This window comes from Labrus bergylta, chromosome 9 (assembly GCF_963930695.1).
Source record: "Labrus bergylta chromosome 9, fLabBer1.1, whole genome shotgun sequence".
NCBI lineage: Eukaryota > Metazoa > Chordata > Actinopteri > Labriformes > Labridae > Labrus > Labrus bergylta.
Window position 1 is genome coordinate 24,907,366 of NC_089203.1, and position 26,308 is coordinate 24,933,673.

Sequence of the window (26,308 nt, forward strand, 5' to 3'; positions counted from 1 at the left end):
ATAGCTGCAGATTTTTTTAATCCAAATGAAGAGACAGTGAGTGTCAAATATTTAGCTAAAGGTTCCAGGTACTGTTACAGAGACTGATCTAAACCTAAAACCCAAAAGTGAGAATCATGATATTAAAAAAAATCAATTAAATTAAATTAAATCAAATAAAAGATGTAGAAATGTCACACATCTTAAAAATGAATTCCTTAAATGTGCAGAAATGTTCTGATATGTATTGTCATCCTCCTGCAGTCTTTATGTATTTGTTGCAGTAATACTAATGGCAGCGTGACGTGAATTCATATTAATAAGGACTATCGTTACTTACTTTTATATTATTAGTATAATTAAAGACATAAGAAAATATGATTATTAATAACATAAAGTCTCATTAGCAGAGCGCGGGAGCCTGTTGCCGCCTGGTTTCTAATCCGGACCTTCTTCATCCTCCTCCTCTTCCTCTTCATCTCCAACATGTTTGCAGCGTCTCATTGACTTTTTCTCTCCTCGCGCTCACATATTTTTCCAGGCTTTCCAGACGTTTCCATGTCCCCTGAGGAAGGCGGCGGGCTAAAGGAGGATAAATATTTAATCAGCGCTGCTCGCGAGTTTGGGCTTAATTAGAGGAATTCTGCTCGTGCCACGGAACCCAATTCCCCCCCCCCCAAAAAACATCAAAAAATATTAATTATTATTATTATTGGTAATTTTGAGGCCTTTATTTTTTTTTAATCTTAATCCTAAATTTAAATAACGTAATTTTACATCAGTGTGAAATAAAACACTTGCACTAAAACGCATCTTATTAGCAGCTTTCCCTCCTGATGTGTGTGTGTCTGAATGTGAGTGTGTGAGCGCCATATGTCCGTGCGTAAAAAAAAAAAAAAAGCGCAAATTGGTGCCAAATTTACGCGCCTCCCGTGTCAGTCAGCCTGAACGCGGGATGACAGAGGAGATTATTCCACATGAAACCAGTTAATCCCCCGAAATCTGCAGAAGTCTGTGAGGTTGGAGGGAGTGAATACAGATCTGTGTAACTGATGAGTTCAGTATTACAGTCTCGTATCTCGGAGCAGGCCTGGGCGCATGAGGAACGTTTGGATGAAGGAGATTCTGTATCTGCTGCAGAATGTCAGCCTCTATTAAAAGCGTTTAAATCTTTTATAAAACAGAAGTGACAGAGTGTGCTCATGGTGTGCTTGAGGGATGTCTGCAGAAAACAAGTTGAAGCGATGCTTAAATCTGCCTGATAGACTCGTGCTTTCTGCTGTGGTTTTAAACTCACCACATCAACAAATTCCTGCACATTGTGGGTTCAAAACGCTCTCAATAATTTGACAGAGCATCCTTCACCACCCTCCTGTTTAATATCACTTCAGTCTGTTTTGTTAAAAATGTTTCAAAAGTGTCCATCATGCAGTGTGTTCACACCTCCAGCATCAGATCTGTTCCTCTCATTAACTCCTCCTGTTTTATCCACTTTGCAACTTAAATTGATGCTTCAATTTTTTTACAGTGTGCACAGCCGAACACGCGGAAACCCTTATTTGGAGCAGCTTTTGAAAAAACAATGACGAAACGTGCCATTTTGCCCAATCAGGTGCCAGAGGTGTGACCAATACCCAAATGAGCTGTCCAAATTTGGTGCTGTCTCCGCCCCCTCCAGGTCCACGCCGGTCCCCGGGGAGCTCCAGAGCCTCGGACCCCGGGAGAAGGAGCTCTCCGCCGGGACAGAGGAGCCATAAAGAGCCGGGGAGGGAGGGGGATGAGATTTCTCGCTGCCCAATCCCCCTGTTCCCCCGGGAGCAGCAGCCTTCCTCGGTCCGTCCCTCCCTCTTGTTTGCTAATCATTTCATTTTACTCCTTTTGAAGCGCTCGCGTGTTTTTTTATCCCACTTTTCATTTCTCCACAATCCGCGGCTGCTCGCCTCCCTCTGATCCCCGGCTCTCCGCTCCGTTCTCCCGGCGTCAGGCTCTCCGGATCCCGGCTGATTGTCCCCTCTCTCTCCCGGCTCCTCAGAGATTCTCTCCCCGCTCCGCGCTGCTCTCTCTCCGCCCTCTTTTAACTTCACACAGACGCAGACTGAAGCCCGGGCAGCTGAGCCGGTGCTGGGATCTAAAACAACCCCGGAGAAACCCAGAGGGATCCCGGGCTCTTCTCTGGATCAGGACCCGGTACTTTGGGGAAGCTCGCTCTGTGTCCCTCCTCCCCTCCTCCTCTCTCCTCCTCTTCATCGCTCCTCTTTTCTCCACCTTAATCCAGGTGGTCCTTTGGCTTTTTGAGTGGCTGCTACAGGGAGGATTACTCTTCTTCTTTCTTGTTTCTGGTGAAGACGAAGCTCCCAGAAGGACACTTTGATGTTCTCCATCCAGGACAGCCTCCCCAGGGGGGCCCTGACCATGAAGGAGGAGCCGCTCCCCACCGGCATGACCCCGGTCCGCTCCTGGATGCAGGGCGCAGGGATTTTGGACGCGAACACAGCGGCCCAGAGGTAAAAAAATATCACCGAAACACTTCAACTGTTCCTCTGTGCGCTTCGCGGTGCCAAGCGGCTGATTAATGCCACAGTGAGAAAACTCCAGCGTGAAGGTGAAAGTCCTGCTCAGGTTCGAGTCCTGCAGGTCCGTTTTTACAGTGACCTGCACGGAGATCTGAGTCAGTCTGCAGGAGAGCGACTAGCAACCATTTGAGTTAGAACCATAAAGTCCAGAGCTGCTGCTGCAGCAGCTGAGAAACAGTGCAAAGAAACGCCAATCGATTCAGTTTGTACGCTTTTTAGATAGTCAATCCAAACTTACAAAACACAGAGGATGCACAGCGCGCATTTGAGCCACTTATAATCTTCAAAATAATAAAATAACTACACAGGGAAAGCTGCAAACACGAAACTGCAAACTTTTACTTTTCACCGTAACATCATTTTGGGAAGGTTTTCACTCTCGATTTAAAAAAAAACTTCAAAACTGACACGAAACTAAATAATCATAACTCAGGAGAAGTCAAATTTTAATTTGTGAAAAATCTCCAGATGAAGTCAGTTGAGCCGTTCACGGTGTATATCTCGGTTTACTCAAAGCAGTCAGTATGAATGGTTTCAACGCGGAGCAGCAGCCCCCTCACCCCGACTCCCTCCTCCTCTCCGCCGGGTTCAGGTTCACCAGCTGCCCGCTCGGGCTGGAGACACACGCCGAGTTACTCTCCTACTTCCACTCTTGTTGAGCATCTAGAACTCAAACCGAAATGTCGTTAGTCTTTCCCACGCTGCAGCTTTAATCGTTAATTTAAACAAATTTGACACGCGGTTTGGTTTGTGCACACACACACGCGCACATACACTCACACACACACGCACACACACACTGCGCGCATAGAGTCCGACCTGCAGCCGCCTGTTCTCCGGGATTCTTTAATAATATTTACAGCGTATTTAGAAGATGGTTAAAACAATAAATGTATCATTGTTTAATTAAACTCAACTGATTTTATTTCATCCACAAATATTTACAAAGTTCACCGATTCTGGGGGCGCTGAGTAGAAATTTATTAAAGTGTTTTTAAGTGATGTTTAATTCATGAATCATCTCGGGGAGGAAATAAAGTCAAATTAAACTGGGTCACAGGTTAAATTAAAGCGTTCTGCAGAGTTTCACATGCAGGGTAAAATAACTTTAACCTCCCTGATACAAACCCACGCAGTCCGGCAGACTGCTGACTCACACAGGGGCACTCTGAAATTCATTTATCCGTTTTTTAAAATCCTTTTTGAAGCCCCTGAATAATGACAAAAACAATATTTAATAATTTAAGCGCCAGAGTGTCCGGAAATGTAAAATACTGTAAATAAACGAAGTGTACAGCGTCACTTAATTACTAAGAAAATGTGAAATTCACGAGTTTTGAAAGGTAAAAAAAAACTCCTCTTCTTAAAAACTCCGACGTTGATTTCTGGTGAATTCTGACATTATTAAGCAGAGTTTTAATGGTTTAAACTGCTGGAGTGAAATCTGAGGCTGGACTTAAATAAATCAATGCAGCTTGAAGCGCTGCTTCCGTTTTCAAATCACCTGCGCACATCAGCAGCTGAAGCTCTCACAGTCTCATGAAGAAACTCCTCCATCACCATGAAAACAGCCCGTCATTTAATCTATCAGCAATTATTATTTCAGTGTAGTCTGAAGAAGGAATTAAAACACAGAATCTGCGAAATGACACCGTTTTTAACTTCGAATTCTGCAACAAGATTCAGGCACCAAAACGAAGAACTAAAATGAATCCAGCACATTTGAAGTGTTTTATAGTTTTCTTTTACACATGCATCATTTTTCTGTGTTAATTTAAACTGAGAGGTTTTGATGCATTCTGCAGTTTGAGCTTGAACCATCCAGTTGGCGACTTGAAACACCTGTTTCACATCAGAGGACCTTTAGAACCGGAGTGAAGGAACATTAAAATCTGAACGACTTCAGTAAACTCTTCATATATTGTTAAAATATTTTCATAGCAGATTTTGGGGTTGAAGTGTTTTTAAACTACTTGGCAAATTTTGAATTAAGAAGAGTTAACAGTGACCATCAGTGTTGATAACTCCCTCAATTAACTGATTTAAAAAAACTTTGCAAGTAGTAAAAAAATAAATAAAAGTAATGATGTTCAGATGTTCTGAATTTTCAGAGCAACAATCCAGACTCTAAGATTACTCAATAAATGATGCAAATATACTTTATATTATATAAATATGTACATCTTGAAACAGTTAACAGTTTATTTCCCACTGATAGACGAGAGCATTAACCTGAACACTGATTCATGGTGTGATTGTTCTGCTCTTTGTGCAGCAGCAGCAGCAGCATCAGTGTGTAGATATGTAAAGCACTCTGTGGAGAGCCAGATTTATATGCACAGTATGTGCTGCTGCTTTTTTTTTTTTGTGCAGTGCAGTGTCTTAAACTTAATTATAATAAAGTCATAAAGTTTATTTAGCTGCACAGAATCACAAACCTCTGATGGAGAGAATTCAAATCTGTAAGACATGAAGTCTCAGAGGAGCAAACATGAAGCTTAAAAAAAAGTTAAAAAACTCAGAAAAATACTGAATTTACATTTATGATCATGATGAGGAAAAAAACAAAAACAAAGCCAAAATTGAAGCATGAATGGTGAAATATATTCAGAAGCAAATTCCTTCCAAAACTACTTGAATGTTTGCCCAACAGGAGGGGAGTTAGAATCTAATTGAAGAACTTTGAGGAAGAAATTGTTCATCAGTGTGGATGCATTGAGCAGCGCCTCAGTTTCTCCTGCTGTACATTCATTCAAACTCTTTGTTAATTAATGTTTAAGTGTCTTAAAGGGTTCACATGAGAGAGATTTTAAAGTGTTAAGAGCTGTGCAGACATGAAGACATTGTTTCAGATATATTTTTTTGATTGTTCCTGTTTGTTTCAGTCTTCATGTTTTTGATCTCTTTCTCTCATTGGAGGTGAACAAACAGAAGCTGCAGATTTGTTGTGTTTGTGTTTTTTTTTGTAAAAGCTTCGTTCAGAGGAAGCAGACAGAGAAACACTGAGCGTCTCAGGTTACAGTCTGAGTGTGTGAGTGTGAGTGTGTGTGTGTGTGTGTGTGTGTGTGTGTGTGTGTGTGTGTGTGTGTGCATGTGTGTGTGGTGCTCTGTGCTGCGTAAAACATGCATGTCTTTACAGTTTATTCAACGTTAGGCATCTTTTAGCACGATTCAGACGACTCAAAACTACAGGAAAGAAGCTCCTATATGTAGTAAGATGAAGAATCATTTTCCTCTTTTCATCAGATAAATGAAGGGACAGTTTTAGAGAACCTAAGAGAGAATACCAGCTGAATAAAATCTGACTTTATTCTGATTATAATTACAGGACTGAGACTTTTCTGTCTCTGAACCTGCTGTCTGTTACAGGATGCGCTCACAAACCAAATGTTTCATCGCTTTTATTTAGACAATCTAGAAAAATGTCCATCCAGATTTAAACTCCTGTGATAAATCTATCAGATAATGTGCAGTCCACAGATTGATTATTGATGAGTGACCATGATCAGGGAGAATACTTGGAGAGAAATGAGATGACACATGTGATTTAAAAACAGCAAACAGACGAGTCACTTTTTATCTTCCTTCTCTCGCATTAAAAACGATCGGTGTAAAGATGATTTATTTGAGATTTTATAGGAAAGCATTCGGCTGTAATGACGCCTTTGGTTGATTTTTGGGGTTATGGGAGTAAACGTCACAAAATAATATGTTCTGGGAAAACATAAAAACACACAAAAACACAGAGAATTTACAAAGGTGTCAGGTAAACGTCTTTGTTGTGAGTCAAAGCTTTAGTGTTACTTTGTCAATTTCACCTTTCAGTCACTTTTTACTCACTCATCAGGCAATGAACACCTACAACACATTTAAAACCTGAAGCTTTTTGCTGATCTCTAAAATATTCAATGACGCTCCAAATCAAACTCATAATATCTGAAAATTCTCATTTTGACCTGCTCAATTTGATTTATTTGCAGACATTGAAGTTAAAATAATAAAGAGAGACGGAGACAAAGGAAAAGCTGATCTAAAACCTGGACTCAGAGGAGTCTCACTGAATATAAATATGATGTAGAAAAGTTCATGTGTTTGTCATGAATGATCTGGAAGAGTGCAAAATATTTGTAATTATACACTCTTACTTTTTTTAAAGTGTTTAAAGTTTCTGCTGATCAAACAAAAGCAGAGGTTTCATCTTTTATTCGATGCTTTAAGTCGGTTTGTAACTTCAGTTAAAATGAAAAGAAATCTTTCTGGGGTTTGGTCAAAAGCTCGTCAGTGCTTGAAACCTGCGTCTTTCCCAAACAAGACGATAAAACAGAGAGGGCAAAGTGAAGGGAAAGTGACACAAAGAAATAAAGCAAAAAGGATAATAAAGTAGTTTGTAAGAAGCAGGACAAGTCAAATGAAACATTTCTGTGCACTTCAAATGAGATTTGATTGACCGTGTTCGTCTCTGATTTCTCAGCTGTAAATCCCAAAAGCATTGAATCTCTCTCTGGAGATAAAAAAAAAAACATTCCATCATTCAAAAAACTACCAAAATCATCTTAGACATCCTCTGAATGTTAAAGTGAGGATGAGACCTCACATTCACTTATTTCAGAGTTTCCAGCAGCAGTGCCGAGATGACGAGACGTCTGTCTGTTAGTTTGATGTGTTCATGTTTTGTTTCTGTTTGCAGACGCTGAAGATTAGTGGGGATTAATAATCTGTACACACATTAGCTGTGTGTGTGTGTGTGTGTGTTTGTGCTTTGTGCTTTGTGCTTTGTGCTGGTTTCAGTCCCTTGTGGGAAGATCTCTTTGAATCAATGCGGTTGTTTACCGTCGTCTTACATGCAGAATATTTTCAGCATGCACGTTGTATTTCTCTTCTTTGTGACTGACTTGTTTAGTGTGGGACATTTTTCACTCTCACATTCATGATGTCTGTTGAATGGAGCTTTTGGTCGCAGCAGATCTTTATTAAGAGGTGAATTTGTAATAAAAAAACACATCTAGTATTATCATTATAAACATCTATAAGCAGAGATGAACTCACTGCTGGAGTCACAGTTATAATGATGGAAACAAGATGAGAAAGAATATAAACAAATGTATGCAAAGAAAAAGTAGTTCTCTATTGTTTTTGATATTTATCTTTTGAATACACAATTAAAAAAATATATATCTTAAACTAAAGGACGAACATACAAATAATAATTCACATATTCTAAAATCACTCAAGCATATGTCGAAGCTTCATTTATTTATTTTTTACAAAACACATGCATGATAAGGATCACGACCGGGACTGAACCTGCATGCAGGCAAAATCAGAAACATGCAACACCCAAAAAAATAGACCCAAATAAGAGACAGTATCTCAGGATGCAACCTCAGAAAACATTATTAAAGATCTTAAAACGTACTTTTGATTTGTGATTTGGCTTCATATTTATCTTAAGAAATGACTTAACCTGCAGAGTGTCGACACCTTACATCCCCCTTCTTAAATAAAAACTAGAAACTGTCCAGAGAAGCTTCCCACTCAAACTGTTGTTCTGTAGCAGGTGTGTGAGAGATCAGAGGTCAACATCTGTAAAAAAAAACAAAAAACATCTGTATGTATGTGCTTTGACAGAGTATGACAGGTGACGTAGTTGTTGGAGTCGGTGTGAGTGTGTTTAACAAAGTGAACACGCTCTTTATTCAGTTTCATCTTAAGTTAAACAGGAGGGACGTTTCATTAAGGACAAAATCTCTTCCACCAGCACAGACACAAATATACTGATACAGACATGGAACAAAACAGACAGCAGTGAAAAACAAATTACAGAATCAGAAGATATAAAAAAAAAAAAAAAAACATTTGATAAATGTTTGCATCCCAGATAATAAAAAATCTCTTTAAATGCAGAGATTTTTCTACAGCTGATTCCAGACAAAAGCTGGACAGTTGGATGAAGTGCTGGTGTCGGGGAGCAGGGACAATAACTTTATGAAGGATTCTTAGTCGACTAAGAAAAGCCCTATAAATCAGATCACCCAACAGTTTAGACTAATGGACGAGGCAGGCCATCGAAGCTGGACTTCCAAGTCTGTGATAAACATCAGAGCTCTGTCTTGAATTTAACGCAGCGGTTGTAGCTCTGCAGCGATACATGTATGTATGAAACATAGACATAATGAAATAAAGAAAAGCGGGACTCTTTTCTAAAGTGAAAAATAAAACAGTTTCAGTCCCAGTTTTGTTGCCAGCTTCTACATGATGAGAGAATCATTTCAGAATACATTTGTGTCAAAAGCGCCAAGAGTTGTAGTTGTATTTTTAAATTCTGCAGAGGATGATGTAACGACACACACATGAAGTCCTGCAGTGGGAACTTCCCATAAAGGGGGACTGTGTGGAAGTCGGGAAAAGGATCTCACAGAGCTTTATTTTGAAAGATTTTCACGTTGTTGACAATATTGTGAGAACTTTCAGTCTCAGTTTTGTCTTTATAATAAATCTGTGCAGAGAATGTTGTCTTGTAGCCGTTAAGACATGAAACACCTGAGCTGTGAGATCTGGATCATAAAACACATTTTACTTTTCCAACTTTTTGTTGCAAACTCTTTTGTTTCTTTTCTTTAAGTAGGTTAAAAATCCTCATCCAGCTGTTATCTCTACAGTACCTCTAACAGTTGTCCTTTTCTCAAAGTAGGTGTCATTCTTTAAATGTTATTAGTAGATGTGTATGTTTGGGGAACATTTAAATCGGATAAAAAAGGAGCTAATATTCCAAATTTAGGTGAAAATAAGAACAGAAAGACATTACAAATGACAGTTAGTTAAGTCATCAGGGAGCAGATGTGTTTGTCATGAAATCCTCACAATGTGTCCCTCGTTTCCAAACTTCAAAATGCAACTAATTCATGTACATTAAATCTGCACTGTGGATCCATAACTTTTTGTATAAAACATGTGAACATGTGAATTAATTCCATATTCAGTGTATTCTGATGTTGTCAAATAGAATATAAAGCGTCGTCTCTCTGCTATATTATTTTCATTAATAACACAGAAGCTTTTTCATGAAAAGTACAATTTTAGTCGAAGCTGCTACAAAAATTAAATCTTCAAACTTTTGTTTAAGGATAAAACTTTTTTTGACTTAATAAAAGGCAGAAATAATGTGTTGTGGTGTGCGTGTGTGTGTGTGTGCATGTGTGTGTGTGTGTGTGCGTGTGTGATGAAGCGTCAGGTGAACAGATTTCCCTCGACCCTCCTCGACTCCGCACCAGACAGAGAAAAAAGAGGTCGAGAAAATAGTGAGCAGTGTGAGTGATCCTGCCCTCCACGCCCTATCTTTGTCCTGTGGGGTTAAAGGGAGGCTGTGTATGGTGGAGGGGGGGTGAGGGGGGTGAGGGGGGTGAAGGGGGTGAAGGGTGGGGGGGTTATTAAGTACAGGTTCCCAGGCTCAGCAGGGATGTTCAGGTAGGGTCTGGAGGAGGTGAATAATCGTCGATGGGGGGATTCCCCACCACGGCGGCACCATTCGTCTTCGGCTCAATCATTCGGTGTTCCCCAGTGGCGGGCGAGTGCGTGGGGGAGGGGAGGGGAGGGGGGGGGTGAGGGGGGGAGACAGGTCTGTGGAGTCTGGCATTGATGGATGTGAGCGCAGAGAGACTTTTTATCAGAGAGCCATAACTCACAGCGACGGTCAGCTGAGGCCTCGACCGATCACTTTCTGTTTTTATCTCCCCCTCTTAACATCTTATTCCCATATTTGCATTCGTCAACACACACACACACACCCCCCCCCCCCCCATCTTTAAATACACACACTTAAACTCTCCTGAACCTAGGTTTAAAATCATGTTATATATGATTAAACAGCAAATGCCGTGTTAGTCTTGTTACTGTAAATTCTCACCCTCCTCCTCCTCCTTCTCCTCATCACCACGGCGATGGAAGTGAAGTTGACTCGTGTAAATAAAGCGTCGACACTTGAGCTCGGCTCCTCCGCCTCATGTTCCTCTGCTGAACGTCTGCGGCCGGCTCGGCTAATCAGAAGCAGCGACGCATCAAAAAAAAGGAAAAAAAGGCTGCAAACAATTAACCCTGAGCTGCGTCTGAGAAGTGCAGGTGACCACAGTAATGGGCTCAGCGTGTGTGTGTGTGTGTGTGTGTGTGTGTGTGTGTGTGTGTGTGTGTGTGTGTGTGAGAGAGAGAGAGTGAGACAGGCAGCGTGTGGGTAAAGGATGTGTTCTGCAGGAAACAGCTGAGTAGAGAAAACATGCAGCTGCATTAGTCTGGCTCTCCATCCATCCTGAGAGCAGAGGAGTAAAGTATTAAAACATCACAACACAACCTCAAAAAATAAATCTGAGCAGAGTGTGAAGCCAAAAGGGCCCAGAAAACATGCGGAAACTCAGATTTACTAGGCCCTGAATGCACCACAGAGACCAGAGTTTGATGAATTAATAAGGGGAAATGTAGTATTTTTTAAAGACACTGCTGCTTTCACTGGTACCGACACCTCTTTACACCAAATTCCATTTGACAAATCTTTTTTACAACTTGATGAAGACATTTTTTTTTTTTGTTACAGTTTTTCAACTTTGTCTCAATATGTCAAAGAGTATAACCTCTGGAGAATGTCTGAAAGTAAGCAGGTTACATTCCTGGACCAGAAAACTCAGATTTACTGAACCCTGAATGCACCACAGGGACCCGAGTGAGCTGAGCTAATGGGGAAAAAAGACTGAAGACTTGACAGTTTTATGCACCAAATTCCATTTAAGAAGGCGTATTTTACATCTCTGACTGAAAGACTTACACCTGCAAATGAATCTCCGAGACTTACTTTTTTCTTTCCTCGAGCCCTCTAATAAATCACAAAAAAATAAAATAATCCAGGGAACTAAATGAATTAGATTACATTTTAGATTTTAATATATTTTACTGAAAACAAAGTGACTCAAATGTCACTCCTATGAGTTTAAATTGACCAAATGCCACACAGAAATCTGCTACTTTAACATATTTGTTGTATTTGTCATATAACTGTAGGAGATTAAATCTGTCTAAATAAGTCAAACATGGCAAAGTAAGTTTGATGATTTAAGGCAAACAATGTGAATGTGAGTGATGACAGTGTGCAGCTGGTCATTCAGCAGTTTGGTGCTTTATAACTAAAAGCATGAACAGGCATTGTTTGTGTTTGTATTGTTCTTATTGTGAAGTTAAACATGAAGCAGAATAAACAGTTTTGTGATGCATTTTCACACGTCAAAGACTGCACTACTAAACACACACACACACTCTCATACACACACCCTCTGTGTGCGTGAGTGCAGAAGCCCCTCAGTCTAAAGACTAATTTGTTGGTAATTGCAGCATGACAGGAGCAGCCATTCCAGCATCGAGCCACCAGTTTCCCCGAGCCAGTCGCCCTAATTAGGAATGACACACACTATTAAGGTGCACAAATGGAAATCAGTAAGCGGGCGTTTTCTCCCCGTCGGCACCGCCACCGCCGGGACACCGCGCCAGAAACCTCCCACAATGCATCTGTGAGGGAGCAAGTCCTTTAATGTGATAACTTTAACAAACTCTCTGTGCTTTGTTTTTATGTTTTAAACAAAGTGAAACATCGGGAAAAGATTTAATTCATGCATGTTACACACCGTGTGAAATAGGATGTTTTTCAGATGGAGTTTGGTGTGGCTGACAAGGCTGATTAATCTATCAGGAAAAGAGGAGGGAGGCAAGGTGCGGGAAGTTTTAACCAATGACACACACACGCACGCACGCACGCACGCACGCACGCACGCACACACACACACACACGCACACATAGCCAGCCTGCAGTCATTAGTTGGAATTACAAGGCTAATAAGAGCTAACCAAGCAGGTGTGTGTGTGTGTGTGTGTTTGTGTGTGTGTGTGTGTGGGGGGGCTACCTAAGTAAATGTATTTCTGGGTAATTGTGCAGCCTTGCATAAATCAACACACACACATGTAAACACACGGTACTATACGTGAACAATATGTGCATATTTTAACCGTCCAAACTTCCCTAGCAATTAGAGAGGAAGTCCTTATGGTGAGTGTGTGAGTGTGTGTGTGTGTGTGTGTGTGTGTGTGTGTGTACAGTACTAATCACACCGGTGGATTCTACATCCTTTGTGAACATTGAGAGCCAAAACAGCAAAGAACAAAAGTCAAACTGGCTAACATTTTCTTCTATCGTATTTATGTGTCTGCTTCTAGACTGTGTACATATCAGTGAAATAATCGCAATAAAAAAAGATGAATTATTAAAGAAAAAAACTATTTGTCACTCAGTATGTGTACATTTACCTGTTGGAAGGAGACAAGGGTGTAGTGTCATTACTTTCTCAACATTTTAATGCTGTCGGATGAAGCTCAAGCTAGCTATCAGCTACCCTCAGGTTAATTGAAGACGGTTTAGTGGTAAAAAAAGAAAGGCGTTTTGGATTTATTTGGTTAAGCAGTGACATGTTACAAACATATTTGTTTAAATTGCTGCAGAAGTTCACAGAAGCACTTATAGCTAATACGCTCACTTTTATAATTTGTTAAAATTTTCTTGATATTGTTGTTAATGTTGAACAATGTAAGAACATTTTGTGCATTTTTACATTTCTGGTGTTATTTTTCTTTCTTTTTTTCTCAAGTTGCAATATATATCTGAGAAGACAAGTCATCACAAAGTTTGTTTTTTCCAATGTTGCGCAGCCATGGAAACTGGGCCCCTTTTTAAAAACATACCTTTGGGTGTAAACGGGTCCAAAAAAGCTGTAGGATGATTTTATAACCACACACAGCTGTTACATCACTCTCTTCAAAGATACCAGAATACAAAAACTGTAGTTTTACCTCACAGAACACAGGAGCTGCTGATCTACTGCTGCTTTGATTGATCATTTTACTCTGCTATTGTGTGATACAAATATAACAACCTGTGCTTTGTGTGTGTGTGTGTGTGTGTGTGTGTGTGTGTGTGTGTGTGTGTGTGTGTGTGTGTGTGTGTGTGTGTGTGTGTGTGTGTGTGTGTGTGTGGGTGTGTGTGGTGTCTGTGTGTTTGATCTGAGTTTGTTTCTGATGAATCAGATTTAAACCTCTAGTTTGTTTGATTCAAATCATGGCAGCCAGCCAGTCACTATTAGAGTTTGTGTATATGTGTGTGTGTGTGTGTGTGTGTGTGTGTGTGCGTCTGCGTCTGTGTCTGTGTGTATAGTATGGCTCATTAGGTCGGTGTGTGTGTTTTATTTATGTGCGTTTGTGTGTCAGTCGGCAGGCCACGCTGGTTAAAGACTCAAACATCGGTCACACTCCATCTCCTGTTTGATTAATGTCATGGTGTGTGTGTGTGTGCGTGTGTGTGTGCGTGTGTGTGTGTGTTTGGGTGTGTGTATGAGGTGTGTAAACGAACATCCAGCACGCTACATTCAGTCCTAAAGGACGTTTAAGGAGAATTTTTTTATTATTCCAGCACATTACATTTCAAATAAAAGTATAAAGGTTAAAAGTCGGACTGTTCATTTATGTTCGTGTTTATATACAAAAATAAACAAACTAAAATAGTTGGGTGTTTAGAGCTTTAGGACTATTTTTGTTGCCATGATGTAATGTATTTTTTTTGCACTTAAATACCAAATAATGCATACAAACTCCTGCACACTGTCTGAACTGCACACAAACATCGGCCACGTTTCCATACCAACATGTGGACCATGTTTTTTGTGCAATTCAAACAATATGCAGGAGTTTGCCTGGATTCATTATTTTACTCCACACTTGTCTTATGAAATATATATATATATTTTAAAGCTTTGTTACTCTTAGATACTATGAAGTCTAAAACATAACAGAGATTGAATCAAAGTGGTGTCAAAAAGTATGAAAGTATTTATAGTATATATATTTAGACGACCTTAAAGCAGACTGTTCGAAGATATCAGTTTAAGTTTGGAGTTTGGAGCCCTGAATTTTTGTCTTGATCTTAAAAAAAGACGTCAAGTTGCAGCTGGTTGTTTCAGGTCTGCTCAGTTATAAAGAGCCTTACTTGTTAGCAGGAGAATAGCACATGTTTTCTCCCACTATATCTGTGCACATCCCACAGTGTGTAGTGTCAGACGCTGTAAGTTGTTTTAAGCTCCTGTATGTTTACGCTCATCTGCTCTGGCTCTTCACACACTGCTGTACTTTTTGAACTAAATACACAAACTACTGCTGCTGCTCCTGCTGCTGCAGAGAAACGACAAATTTGTCACGTTTTTTCCTGCTGTGCAGTCGCTAACTTTTCCCAACGAAATTCCCACGGCAACGCCATGAGGAAGTCCTGTCATTACACATACTTAGATTTTTTTTTTGTTTACACTGAAGCAAACAGTTCTTGCATCTTATGCTCTAGTGTGTTTTTAACACAGCATGCCGACGTTCTGGAAGAGAATTTAGCAGGACGCAACGGATACACCGTCTAGTGTTTGCCTTTAAATAAGCAGGACAGCTGAAGAGAGACCGGGAAGTCATGGAAGGAAAGAAGGAAGTCTCATGGTGCATGCTCCAAAATCTGAGCTAACACTGTCCCCATTGTTTATCATTACAGTTTGTTTAGCATCAGTACCATAGACACAAACATGTTAAGTCGCTCTGCTTCATCTGCTCACTTGTTCTGCTTCGATTTAGCTGCTATTTGTGGCTAGTTGAGAACATAACGGCCCGTCCCGTCCTGCACTCTTCCCCAATTTAACAGACATCGTCATTGCTCTGTTGCTACTTTCTCTGCCTACTTAACGGCTAAAGATTGTCCCTGCCTAATTCTGTGTTTGTAGCTTTTATATAACAGAATGTCAAGGAGGAATACAGTCAACACTTCACCTCCTGCAGGTGTTCTCTGGCTGCAAATGTCCAACAATCAGAAATATTCTACTGCACCGTTTGGCAAAACCTTTACAGAAAGTTCGGTCTGACAGTGATTTTCCTTGTTTTTATTTTAGCTGCTAATCTTCTCGGCTGCACTTTTAAAACTTCCTTATTTCTTAACAGTTGGTCTCATCCTGCTGGCTCGCCCATTTCCCAAATGTTGACCCGCTGCTGTCACTACTATCTCTGCCAACTTTAAAGGCGGAAAAATCAGAATGTATCAGAGTGGAGAGGGAGAATAGAGGCAACATTTCACTTTCTTTGTGGCTGCAAAACAGAAACATTTGACTGCATCATTTTGCACACATTTGCAAACAACTTCAGCCCCACACATTTTTGGTGTGTAAGGAAACCTTGAGAGCTCTGCTAAAATGTTCAATCAAGTTCTGTTGTTTTTTTTTTTAAAAAAAAAGGTCTGCACAAACAGCAGGAGTTGTAGAAGAAGCTGCAGCAGGTGCAGATCCAGTTCATGACGTTCTTAACTGGGATCACTTGGTGTCTGTTTTTTTAATCTGAGAGAGACGAAAAGCTCAACCAAATATTCAAGCAGTACATTTATTCATTGTGTGTGTGTGTGTGTGTGTGTGTGTGTGTGTGTGTGTGTGTGTGTGTGTGTGTGTGTGTGTGTGTGCGTGTGTGTGTGTGTGTGTTATATGAACTGACAGCAGCGGCTTCTCGCTCAGTAATTGTTTGCAGAGTGCTCGACACGACTCCCGCTGACCTTTAATTTCAGGCTTTGTGATGAAACGTGCACAATCGCCGGCCCTCGTTTGTCTCCCTGTTTGTTCTGTGTGTGTGTGTGTGTGTGTGTGCGCGTGCGTGTGTGTGTGTGCGTGTGTGTGTGTGTGCGTGTGTGTGTGTGTGTGTGTGTGTGTGTTATTCTCCTCCTCTCTGCCTGTTGGCGTGTGATTTACACTCCGGGCATGTTCGAGCGCGCCGTGTGCCATCGATACTGTTTTTATTACACCTTGTGCCAAGTGCTAACAGCCGGATACGAGGCGCGGCGACGAGTGGCTGCAGCACAATTAGCATAATTGAAATAATAATAATGCTAACGAGCTTTCTGAGTGGAGGCAGAGCAGAGACGAGAGGCTGAGCGCCGGCCGATGGGCTGTCTGAATAGCAGTGTGTGTAATTGGGATAATGGGCTGGATTTAGTGGTGGAAGTGATGCTTCTGATGAAACAGGTGCCAAATTCAGCGAATCGCCTCGCCTCTCTGTTTGTTTTAACGGTCAAACCTGCGTTTGTATCAGCTCTTTGTCTGCAGCAGGATTTATTACAAATACAACTAAACTCAAAGGACATAAATATAAAGAAACATCGTGATGCTGATGTTAAAGGACCGTTCTGTTTCTTTTAATAATGAACAACTCTTTTTACCTACTACTCTGTCATTTCACTCCACTGCACTGTAAACATGCTCATGTTCATTTCTTTCAGTTTCATGTTCACAACTACCACAGTGCATGTTCACACTCCCAAAAATAAAACAAGGAAAGGCTTGAGGAGGAGCTTAACAAATGACAGACTAACTCAGCGCCATCTTTTCTCCATCCTGTTCTCTCCCTTGTCTTTATATATTTGAGTTATATAAGTGATATATTCCCAGGACCAATGGGAAGAATCTTTTGAAACTTTATCAAAGAATTTTCAAGTGATGGTTTTCATAATCTGGGATCATAGAAAACCAAGTATCTGGTGTGCGAAGATTAGATGAGTCAAAAGTAAATTTGATAATTTAGCTTTTTTTTAATCCCACACATTGTGATTGAAACCAAAAATTCATGAAAATGATCAAAAGTTTTGCAGATTAAACCGTACAAATACTTACAGACTCAACTTTTAAATCAAGAAGTTGTTTCTAAAACGATGCAGTCTGTTATTTTAAAGGGTTAATAGTCACTGGACAAAACAGTAAAAACATAAAACTGATGCTTAGACAACAAATACACGCATCAGTCACGATGACAATACATCACAAAATACCCACCTTGTATATTTGTGACGCGTTCTCAACATTTTGCTGATGACGTGCTGATTTACTTGACTACATATCTCATTGTTTTGTCGGTGTGTTGTTGTTGTTGACGGCTGTTTCCTCCTGTACAGTCAGCTCTGTGCTTAAAAATAGCATCGTGGATGAAAACAGATGCTTGTGGATGTGTGTTATTTTTTTTTTTTTCTCACAAGAAGTCATTGAAAATATCTGGTGGTGAAAGTGTTGAAGGCTGGCGCGCTGTGATTCCTCTCGCTGTTATTTTCTGTTTTAACACTGTTAGGTTTTCTGACACTTTACTCCCAGCGAGCCTCCTTTAAAAACCGTCTCCAACACACCTGAGCTGCTCCCCTCCTCCACCTCCTCCTCCACCTCCTCCTCCTCCTGCACGCTCTCTACGCAGCCGTCCATTCACCCAGTCGGAAGAATTAGCTTCCAACAAACCGGCCTACAAATGAGGCATTAAGCATTGGTAATGGGGGTGCAGAAAGGTCACGGCTGTATTAATCTGCCGTCTGGGGAATACACCCCTGAGCCGGGAAACACACACACCGAGAGAGAGCAGGCGAGTTTCCAAAAACAAACCCAGAGCATGAATAAATATTTATCTGCGCCCGGGCCATCATATTGATCACAAAGTGTTTTAGGAAACAAAACGAGCGGGAAAATGAGATTGATGTAAAAATATTCGGCTGTTGCTTTGAGCGTTTCCCCCGCAGACTCTGCGAGCGTCTCTGGGATGAGAGCAGAGGTCGCTTCCTGCTGGAGCATCGATTTTAGTTCAGGATTAGCCAGGATTTCCATCCACTGCTCCTTAAATCAACAGCTGAAAATTAAGTCACTGCTGTTTTACCATTCACGCACTCAGTTAAAGTCTTTTTTTAACTCCGAGAAATGATACTGAAGCACAATCATATAACTTCTTTGTTTGGGCCTTTTGCCATGTTTGGATTGGACACCTGAAGGGGGGGGGGTATCATGCTGCCAAGTTTACTAGCGAGTCCTGGTCGAGAACAGAATAAAAAGTTTAATACTAGTAACAAATCCTCAAATATTCATTCATTGTAACTTAACAGAGATAAACATTTCAGTCAAAGTATCTGGTATGGTAAGACTTGATTTGACATGGAAACCTGCAAAACTACACCTGAGATACATCGGAGTAAAAATGGTGGAGAAACAGAGATTAGTATTGAATTTAAAAGTTCCAGTATTGTAACAACCACACATATGTTTGATTTAAGTGATAAAATATTGTCTGTCTCTCTGTGTTTCAGCGGTGTGGGTTTAGCTCGGGCACACTTTGAGAAGCAGCCGCCGTCCAACCTGAGGAAGTCAAACTTCTTCCACTTTGTGCTGGCGCTGTACGACCGGCAGGGTCAGCCAGTCGAGATTGAGAGGACTTCATACATCGACTTTGTGGAGAAAGACAAGGTAAAACACACATTTTTAATCACATTAAATATACATTATTGAGTTGCACTTTTACTTATTTGGATTAACTCAAAGCAGGGACCACCTTAGTTTAAAAATGAAGCCAATGCGAAAGTGTAGAATCCTGCAGTTTGTCGAGTGTCTGCTTGAGGCTGGATGAAGAAGCACCAGAAGTCACATACAAACCCCATTCAAAAAAGCAGGTTTTGTTTATAGCCTGATTGAAAAAAAATGAAATAGATCTGCTCCCTGCAGTAACAGCAACGACTGAAGCACCAACTTTGGATTAATTCGCTGCTAAAAATAGTCCCCAACATTAGGCTGATAAAGGAGTGTTTTCTCACTTCTGTCCCATCCCATTCCTTCCTATCCTGTCCCCTCCCGCTCCCGTTTTTATATTTATTTATTTTACTACTTCTCCATTGTCTCAGCAGTGTCTCTGGAGGCCTTGTCCCTGAGGACTGCTGTATTTGACAGCAAAGTTACATGTTTTACAAACAGCACACAGTGTCACACTACAGTCACTCTCCACTCTCATGAACTTCTTTTTAAGTATATCCGACTTGCCCCAGAGCTTTGTCAGTTGATTCACTACCGATTCCCGTTCCTGTCCGCTCCCGTTCACCTTTTTTCCTGTGCCGTCCCATTCCAGTGATTAGTAGAGAAATCCATTCCTGTGACCCCGCAGGCCTCCCGGAAAGACGTCATTCTCTATCCCCAACAAATCCAATATTTCTTCCGGTTTATTTCTTTTTTGATGGGTTCCACTTGATGAAATACAAATAGTATTAAGAGTACTTCTAATACTTCTGATAATAATAATAATAATAGTAGTAATAGTGATAATCTCCAGACAGGTTGTGAGAGTTTGTGTCGTTTGATCAGCTGCCAGCTGGCACCACTTCTTCCCCTCCGATCCACCCACTCACTCGCTCACCTCACCTCGGCTTTGACCTCTAGTCTCTCGCCCCGACATCCCCCGACACACACACACACACACACACACACACACACACATGAACACAAACACACACACACACACACACACACACACACAGAAGCACTGGGACTGAGCCAACACTCCCGGGCACAGTTGGCAGGGAGCGGCCGGCTGACAGAGACTGAAAGCAGAGAGAAGATAAAACAGGCGAAACGGCTGAAAAGAGAAAAAAATAAAAGAAGAAGAAAGAGAGGAAACAAGAATGGAGGGAGAGGGTGTCATGTCAAGATAGGAGAGTGAGAGAAGTTACAAAGGAAAGACGTTTAAGAAGTCCAGGAGGGGGGTTTGAAAATAATCTCTGACCATTTTGAGATAAATAGAAATGTTCACTCCCTTAGAAAAATGGACACTTATTCAATTATTATACCAAAGATGAGCTAAACTCTGATTCAAACCAAAGAAAACTACAGACAAATCTGTCTTCCCAGGTGAGGTGACAATCACATAACCCTGAGTCATATCTTCTGACTGCAACTCAAACCAAAGAGATCAAATATTAAACTCTTTCTTTCAGTTTCAGTCGTTGAGAAAAACAGCAAAATAGGTTCTTTAATGACTTGATTCTGGGCCGCCCGCTAGGCTACCGCTGACCCCACAAAAACAAAATTTGTGGCTGGAATTACAGGAAACTACAAATTAGCAGAAAATAAAACATGCTTAAATACATCCTGCATTGTTAAGTTAATTTAAAGTGATAATGACATGCTCTAGTTTAAGATGACATCGCTGATCCCATGAGGAGGGAGCACAATCATCAAACTCACTCATAATAGAGGTTGTCATTCCTTAACTTTAATCAGAAAGAGGATCAAAATGATGATTTTTGGATCCAAAAGGAAGATAATCTAAATCTAATCGTTTGTGGGGAGGGGTGTTGGGTTTATTGTATGCAGTATTTGTGCACATGTTTGACTTTGACAGCTGCAGCTTTGACTGTGAGCTCTGAAGCTTCCTGCTGTTTTCAGCCTCACACAAACTCTCAGTCTGAACATGTTTTTATCTCACCTTCATCACACTGATCTCTGTGTAATGTGTGTGTGTGTGTGTGTGTGTGTGTGTGTGTGTGTGTGTGTGTGTGTGTGTGACAGGAGTACAACGGAGAGAAGACCAACAACGGGATCCACTACAGGCTACAGCTCCTCTACAGCAACGGTGAGTCTGCCAGACGTTTTACAAGACGTTTAATCAGACGTTATTATTTGAAGTTTACGTCACAGAACACAGGAGTTGCTGCTCTACAGCTGCCTGAATTGGTCGGTTTCTGTTTTAAATGGTTTGTTAGTTTTAATGTAGTCTGGTGTGTTTGTGGAGAGTGATGTAACCGCTGTTTGTGTTTAAATAAATCATCTTCTCCTTTAAAATAAAGCTCTATCTTTGTCGGGATCCTTCATGTAATGTTGTCAGACCCTTAGAATAACAATCTGAGCCTGTCAGCGACGAAAACAACAACTTTTAGTGGACACACTTTGATCCATCATGGATGATGTTGCAGACATTACAGCCTGTTTCACTGCTGCAGGCTGGAGGAATCTACTGCAGTGATTTATTTTTGCCATTTAGACCCAGAATTCCTCTTCAAGTTGAAGTTCCTGCAGGATGGAGGGCAAATTAAATCAAATGAATTCGTTATGTTAAAATATTTTGCAGGATTTTCATGTTAAGGACAAACCGCTGACTGTGAACACACTCCTTAAACTGACTGACAGAATGATATTAAAACCACATTGAACCTTTTCTAAATGGCAGGCGTGCAGGTCAGGTGAGCCTTTATGTGAACTGGTTTCAGGTTTGCACAGCTGATTGATGGAGTTGATTTAATGGCCGCTTGCTCCCATAGGTGAAACTAACTGTGTGTGTGTGTGTGAGTGTGTGTGAGTGTGTGTTTGCAGCTGAACTTTGCTGCATGAATTAGAGTTCAGAATTTGTAGAGAAGGAATTTATATTAAAGGTCACCTCAGTGGAAAAGTTTTTTATTATCAGCACAGAGAGACAGAAAGAGAGAGAGAGAGAGAGAGAGAGAGAGAGAGAGCATCTGGAGTATCGGACAGCTAACTAAACCTGAACTCTGGTTTGTCCATGGGGGGGGGGAGAGAGAGTGGAAACATACACTCGTCTCTGCGCTGGCTCCGCTCCAGCCCTGCACTCAGACCCCTGCAGGAGCCGCAGATAAAGTGAGACATAAAAGAGTGTTTTCTTCCAAAGGGGGATAAATCACTCTAATATGAGGCGGCATCGTCGGATTAGCATCGTACGGAGGTAATTGACCTCATCTGCAAGCGGGACGGATAGCCGCCATTTAATGCCGCTGACTGCTCACACTCGGCGTCGGAGCGAGGAGTGAATCATGTCAATTAGAAAGCACAGGAAGCTGCGAGGAAACGGCCCGACAAACAAGGAGGAGAAAATAAACCCGAAGCCACTGAATGCAATTAGAGCTGCTGCGCCCGCTAACAGGTGTTCCCTGCAATTTGCTTCCTCCACCCCATGTCGTGTTCGTGTCACATTTACGCTCGGATGCATAGCTAATAAAAGACAAGCAATCCTGATTGATATTTAATTTGTGTGAGAATGAGGATTCCTTGTTATCCTTGAGGAAAAAGGCAGCAGGGGGGGGGGGGGGGAGATGAAGGGGGGGAGGCGTAGGGGGGGAGGGCTCTGCAGTTAAAGGCGGGTTTGGCCTATAAATAATAAACAGCTCTGGAGCAGCGCTAATGTTTGTTTTTGCTGAGGGGGGTGTTAGCGTAGTCGGGACGAGACGACAAGAAGAAGCTACACAAACATAAACACACAACCGGGACATAAATAATAAGAGAATTCATTTACTGAACATTATTACGAATCACTGCTTTTGTTTTTTTTTTGTTTTTTTTTTTCTTCCTGCAGACTGAGATCAAATTAGCATTTCAGGCTAATGCATGAATGTATGTTGTGTGTCGTCAGGCAGACAGTCTCGCTCACACTCACATCATTCTGACTGAAAACTGTGTGTGTGTGTGTGTGTGTGTGTGTGTGTGTGCTCGGCTCATTTGTGTGTGCTTTTTGTGTTTTTCAGGCATCAGGACAGAACAGGATCTTTTTGTTCGACTCATCGACTCCATGACCAAACAGGTGAGAAGATACTAAACCTCACACCTAAAGCCACAACTGACACCTCGACCACTTTAAGAAAATCCAATAAAGAGAAAATCAGTGACGACACAGTAGATATTAGACATGTTTAATACTATCTGATCTCCTGTTGGCTGTTGGGAATCTCGAGGACAGTAGAGCACGCACGCCAAGGATTGTCACATGAACAAAAAGAGCCAATCAGGGAGCTAGCTGACTAAAGAAGGAAGCACAACAACCACAGTTAATCAGTTTTGACTCACCTCCAGTTTGCTCTGTACAATGTACAGCACATGTTCACACCATCTCCACGTCTTTATCCATAGTTTCAATTCCTTCTTTGGGAATCTCTGCCATGTTTGTTTACCCTAAAGTCGTGTTTGACGATGGAAATTTCAGAAGGTTTTCCAGTTTTGAGTGTCAGGACTCTGGATGTTGTTGAATAAACATAAAGAGTGTGTAGAGAGCAATGACGTGACCAAATCAGCCCACCACACACTACAGGAACAAAACTGTTTCATCCATGATTATTTGTCGTCATGTGTGGGGTCTCTCACATTTTCAACATCTGTTGACATTTGAACAATCTTTTGATGTGGGTCAGACGTCGCTCTCTGTTTCTACACTCTTTTCTCACAGTTAACCTAAACATGCTTCTGTTTTATCGCCTTATTGCGGACAGTTTTTACATGTTTGTTTCCCCTCGTAGTCCCACCATGGTGTCGTGCGTAAAAATGACGCAGACAGGAGTTTTCTTTAAATGTGCGATAACGCTACACAAAAGAAAGATTGATATCGGACAGGTTTATGTTCTAGATTGATCCTAAACTGATAAATTGTTGTGTTACGGCAGCTTTTCAGAGCAAAAATGCAGCACTGGAAAATGAAATGCACAGTTAATAAACCCTTATGCTAGAAGGGTGAAATATATACCTCAAAAAACACTACTTAGAAATATTGAATTATACACTAAAATGTAATTACTGTTAATTTATTTGGTGTTAATATATAAGCATATTGTACAGGGGTGTAAAGGTGATGTGATGTGCAGATACACTGAGCAGGGTTATTGAATTTGAAAAAGACAATCATGCAAAGTTGAAGGTGTTAAAGAAGAATGGAGGGAAAAGAACAGAGTGCAGACGGAGAGCATCAGGATCAGGGCTCACTGCTCACAGAGGACAGTTCCTAAAGTGAGGGGAAAGTTACAGTGAGCTGATAATGACTGAGTGGTTTGGAAGCAATGTCAGGATTTCATAATAATAGGGGTTAGATTTTGGTATTAGCGTTCGGTTATTTAACGGAACAACTTTCTTACCAACGTTAATAATAGGAGTAATGTGTCACTTTGCAGACTCCACACCAGGGAAGCGTGAGTAAGCCTTAAATAAATGTCTACTCTGAGCGTCCATATTTTAAGATGTTTTGCAAACTGGAAATATTTCTCGAACCCTGAGTACTTTTGCAGAAGCTCAGCTGGTTTCCACCTAAGAAAGCCAACTAAAACCACTAATTTACTCTGACCCACTGTGACTCGAGAAACCTGCCCTCACCTCACACAAGCCCAATTATTAAACATTTAATCAAACAAATCTTTCCTCCTTACAGCCCCAGACTCTTTCCTTACACTCTGTAACTTCACCTAACCCTTAGAAACATCTCTTTTTTTACAAGAAAAAGTCTCCTCTTAACCCGTCCTCCTCCTCCCCTCCTCCTTTCTTAAACTCTCACAGCTCTGATATGTTTTCCTTTCCAGCCGTGCAGCTCGTTCTTTAGCTGACTCCAGATCCTCCTGTTCCTCCCACCTTTCCGGTTTTCACTCACTCAGAACCCCTGTGTGGGATCTGAACCTGTGAAAGCTTTCTCTGCCAAGAAAAAAAACAAAAAAACAACCCCAAATATTTTCATATTTCAGTCCGTCCTGCCAGTCGACCTCCTCGCTTCATTCCTGCAGTTCACTCAGCTCCAGATTCTCCTGCTGCCCTTAAAGCCTCAGTTTAACCGTTTAAATAAGAACACTAAAAAACACTTTTAGATACTATGATAATTTCCCCATTCCTTACTCCCTGCTCTGTCTGCATCATGTATGTTATGGCTATATGCACGACTGGTACAGAAGACACTGGTCCATGGCTAGATGAGTTTATATTGTGGTCATGTAAACCCCTCATTCTCCAGCCCTAAGTTCAATAGAACAATACCCTGCTTTTGCCAAAGTTATGTAACCAGTTACCATTGGCCCTCTACAGTACAGCATCATAAGACTTGATTATGATTATGCAAGAGAATAACTGCTGATATTTTACTGCAAAATTCCTGACAATTATCAGTGATAATTCAATGACATTACTTTTTTGTGCAATACCTTTTTACAACCAAAACTCAAGTTTACAGCTAGGCAGCTACCTCTGTCAGCCATAGTTGGATGGATGGCTAGATAGATGGGTAGATGCATGGATGGATAAAAGAAGTATACATCCACATTTGTAGCTTAACATTTGTTAATAAAGTCTCAGATAAATTAAAATGTAAAATATAGGTAGGGGTGTAAATGTGTAATACAGGTGTTCAAGTTCCTGTAGAGTTAACTGCACTCAGTAGAAACCAACCTGTAACCATATATTGGAACACTTCCTTTTTAAAACAACACTTTATTTAGGAAGCAAATGCACTGAAACTAGATTTAAAAAAAGTACCTTTAAATAGATTATGATGCAGGACTTTGATCAAAAGTACATTTTGTACTTTCCTGATGCAATCTTCCAAACAAAACTGCAGAATAATAAATGAATAAAACCTGCAGACGTACAGTGAAACTGGTTCTTTGTTGTTTGGGGGGAAAACAGATTTTTAGTATGTAATTATTATCCCCCATAAACATCAAATAAAGTCATATGAATCATGTACACTTGTATAACCCTCCACCTTTCCCCTTAGATACATCCCCCCCCATATCATCATCTTATAACCCCCCCCTCCCCTTTTGGTTCGAGCCTGTCGGCATGTCACCGATCGATGTACCGAGCGGCTCCTCAACAAAGCGTCAGCCGTGGAAACCGATCAATACGCTCTAATGTGGCACAGCGACGGCACACAGGAGACAATAATCCTGACACGTCCTCCTCTGTGACACACAAACACACACACACAGACACACACACACACACACACACCTTCACCTCCCACTACTCGACACTCCATTGGTAGGCAGTCAGAGCTGACAGACGGGTTGACTGGAGTCCCCACAGATCGATAAGACCCCGTCAAGGGCCGTCAGAGTCCCAGAGTCAGAG

General features: G+C 41.1%; 1 protein-coding gene across 3 annotated transcripts in view; it reads left to right on the top strand.

The window, feature by feature from the left end:
• Window positions 1–837: 837 nt before the first annotated feature.
• LOC109987330 (transcription factor COE3) overlaps window positions 838–26,308 on the top strand; it is a 130,967-nt gene continuing 105,496 nt past the window's right edge. The window contains exons 1-4 of one of the 3 annotated variants that reach the window (XM_029278156.2): window positions 838–2,483; window positions 18,751–18,907; window positions 20,996–21,059; window positions 22,960–23,015. In XM_029278156.2, coding sequence (XP_029133989.1) covers window positions 2,350–2,483; window positions 18,751–18,907; window positions 20,996–21,059; window positions 22,960–23,015 — 411 coding nt within the window. In that variant the 5' untranslated portion in view covers window positions 838–2,349. The remainder of the gene's footprint in view (window positions 2,484–18,750; window positions 18,908–20,995; window positions 21,060–22,959; window positions 23,016–26,308) is intronic. The other 2 variants (XM_020638371.3, XM_020638370.3) reach the window with 2 other exon arrangements.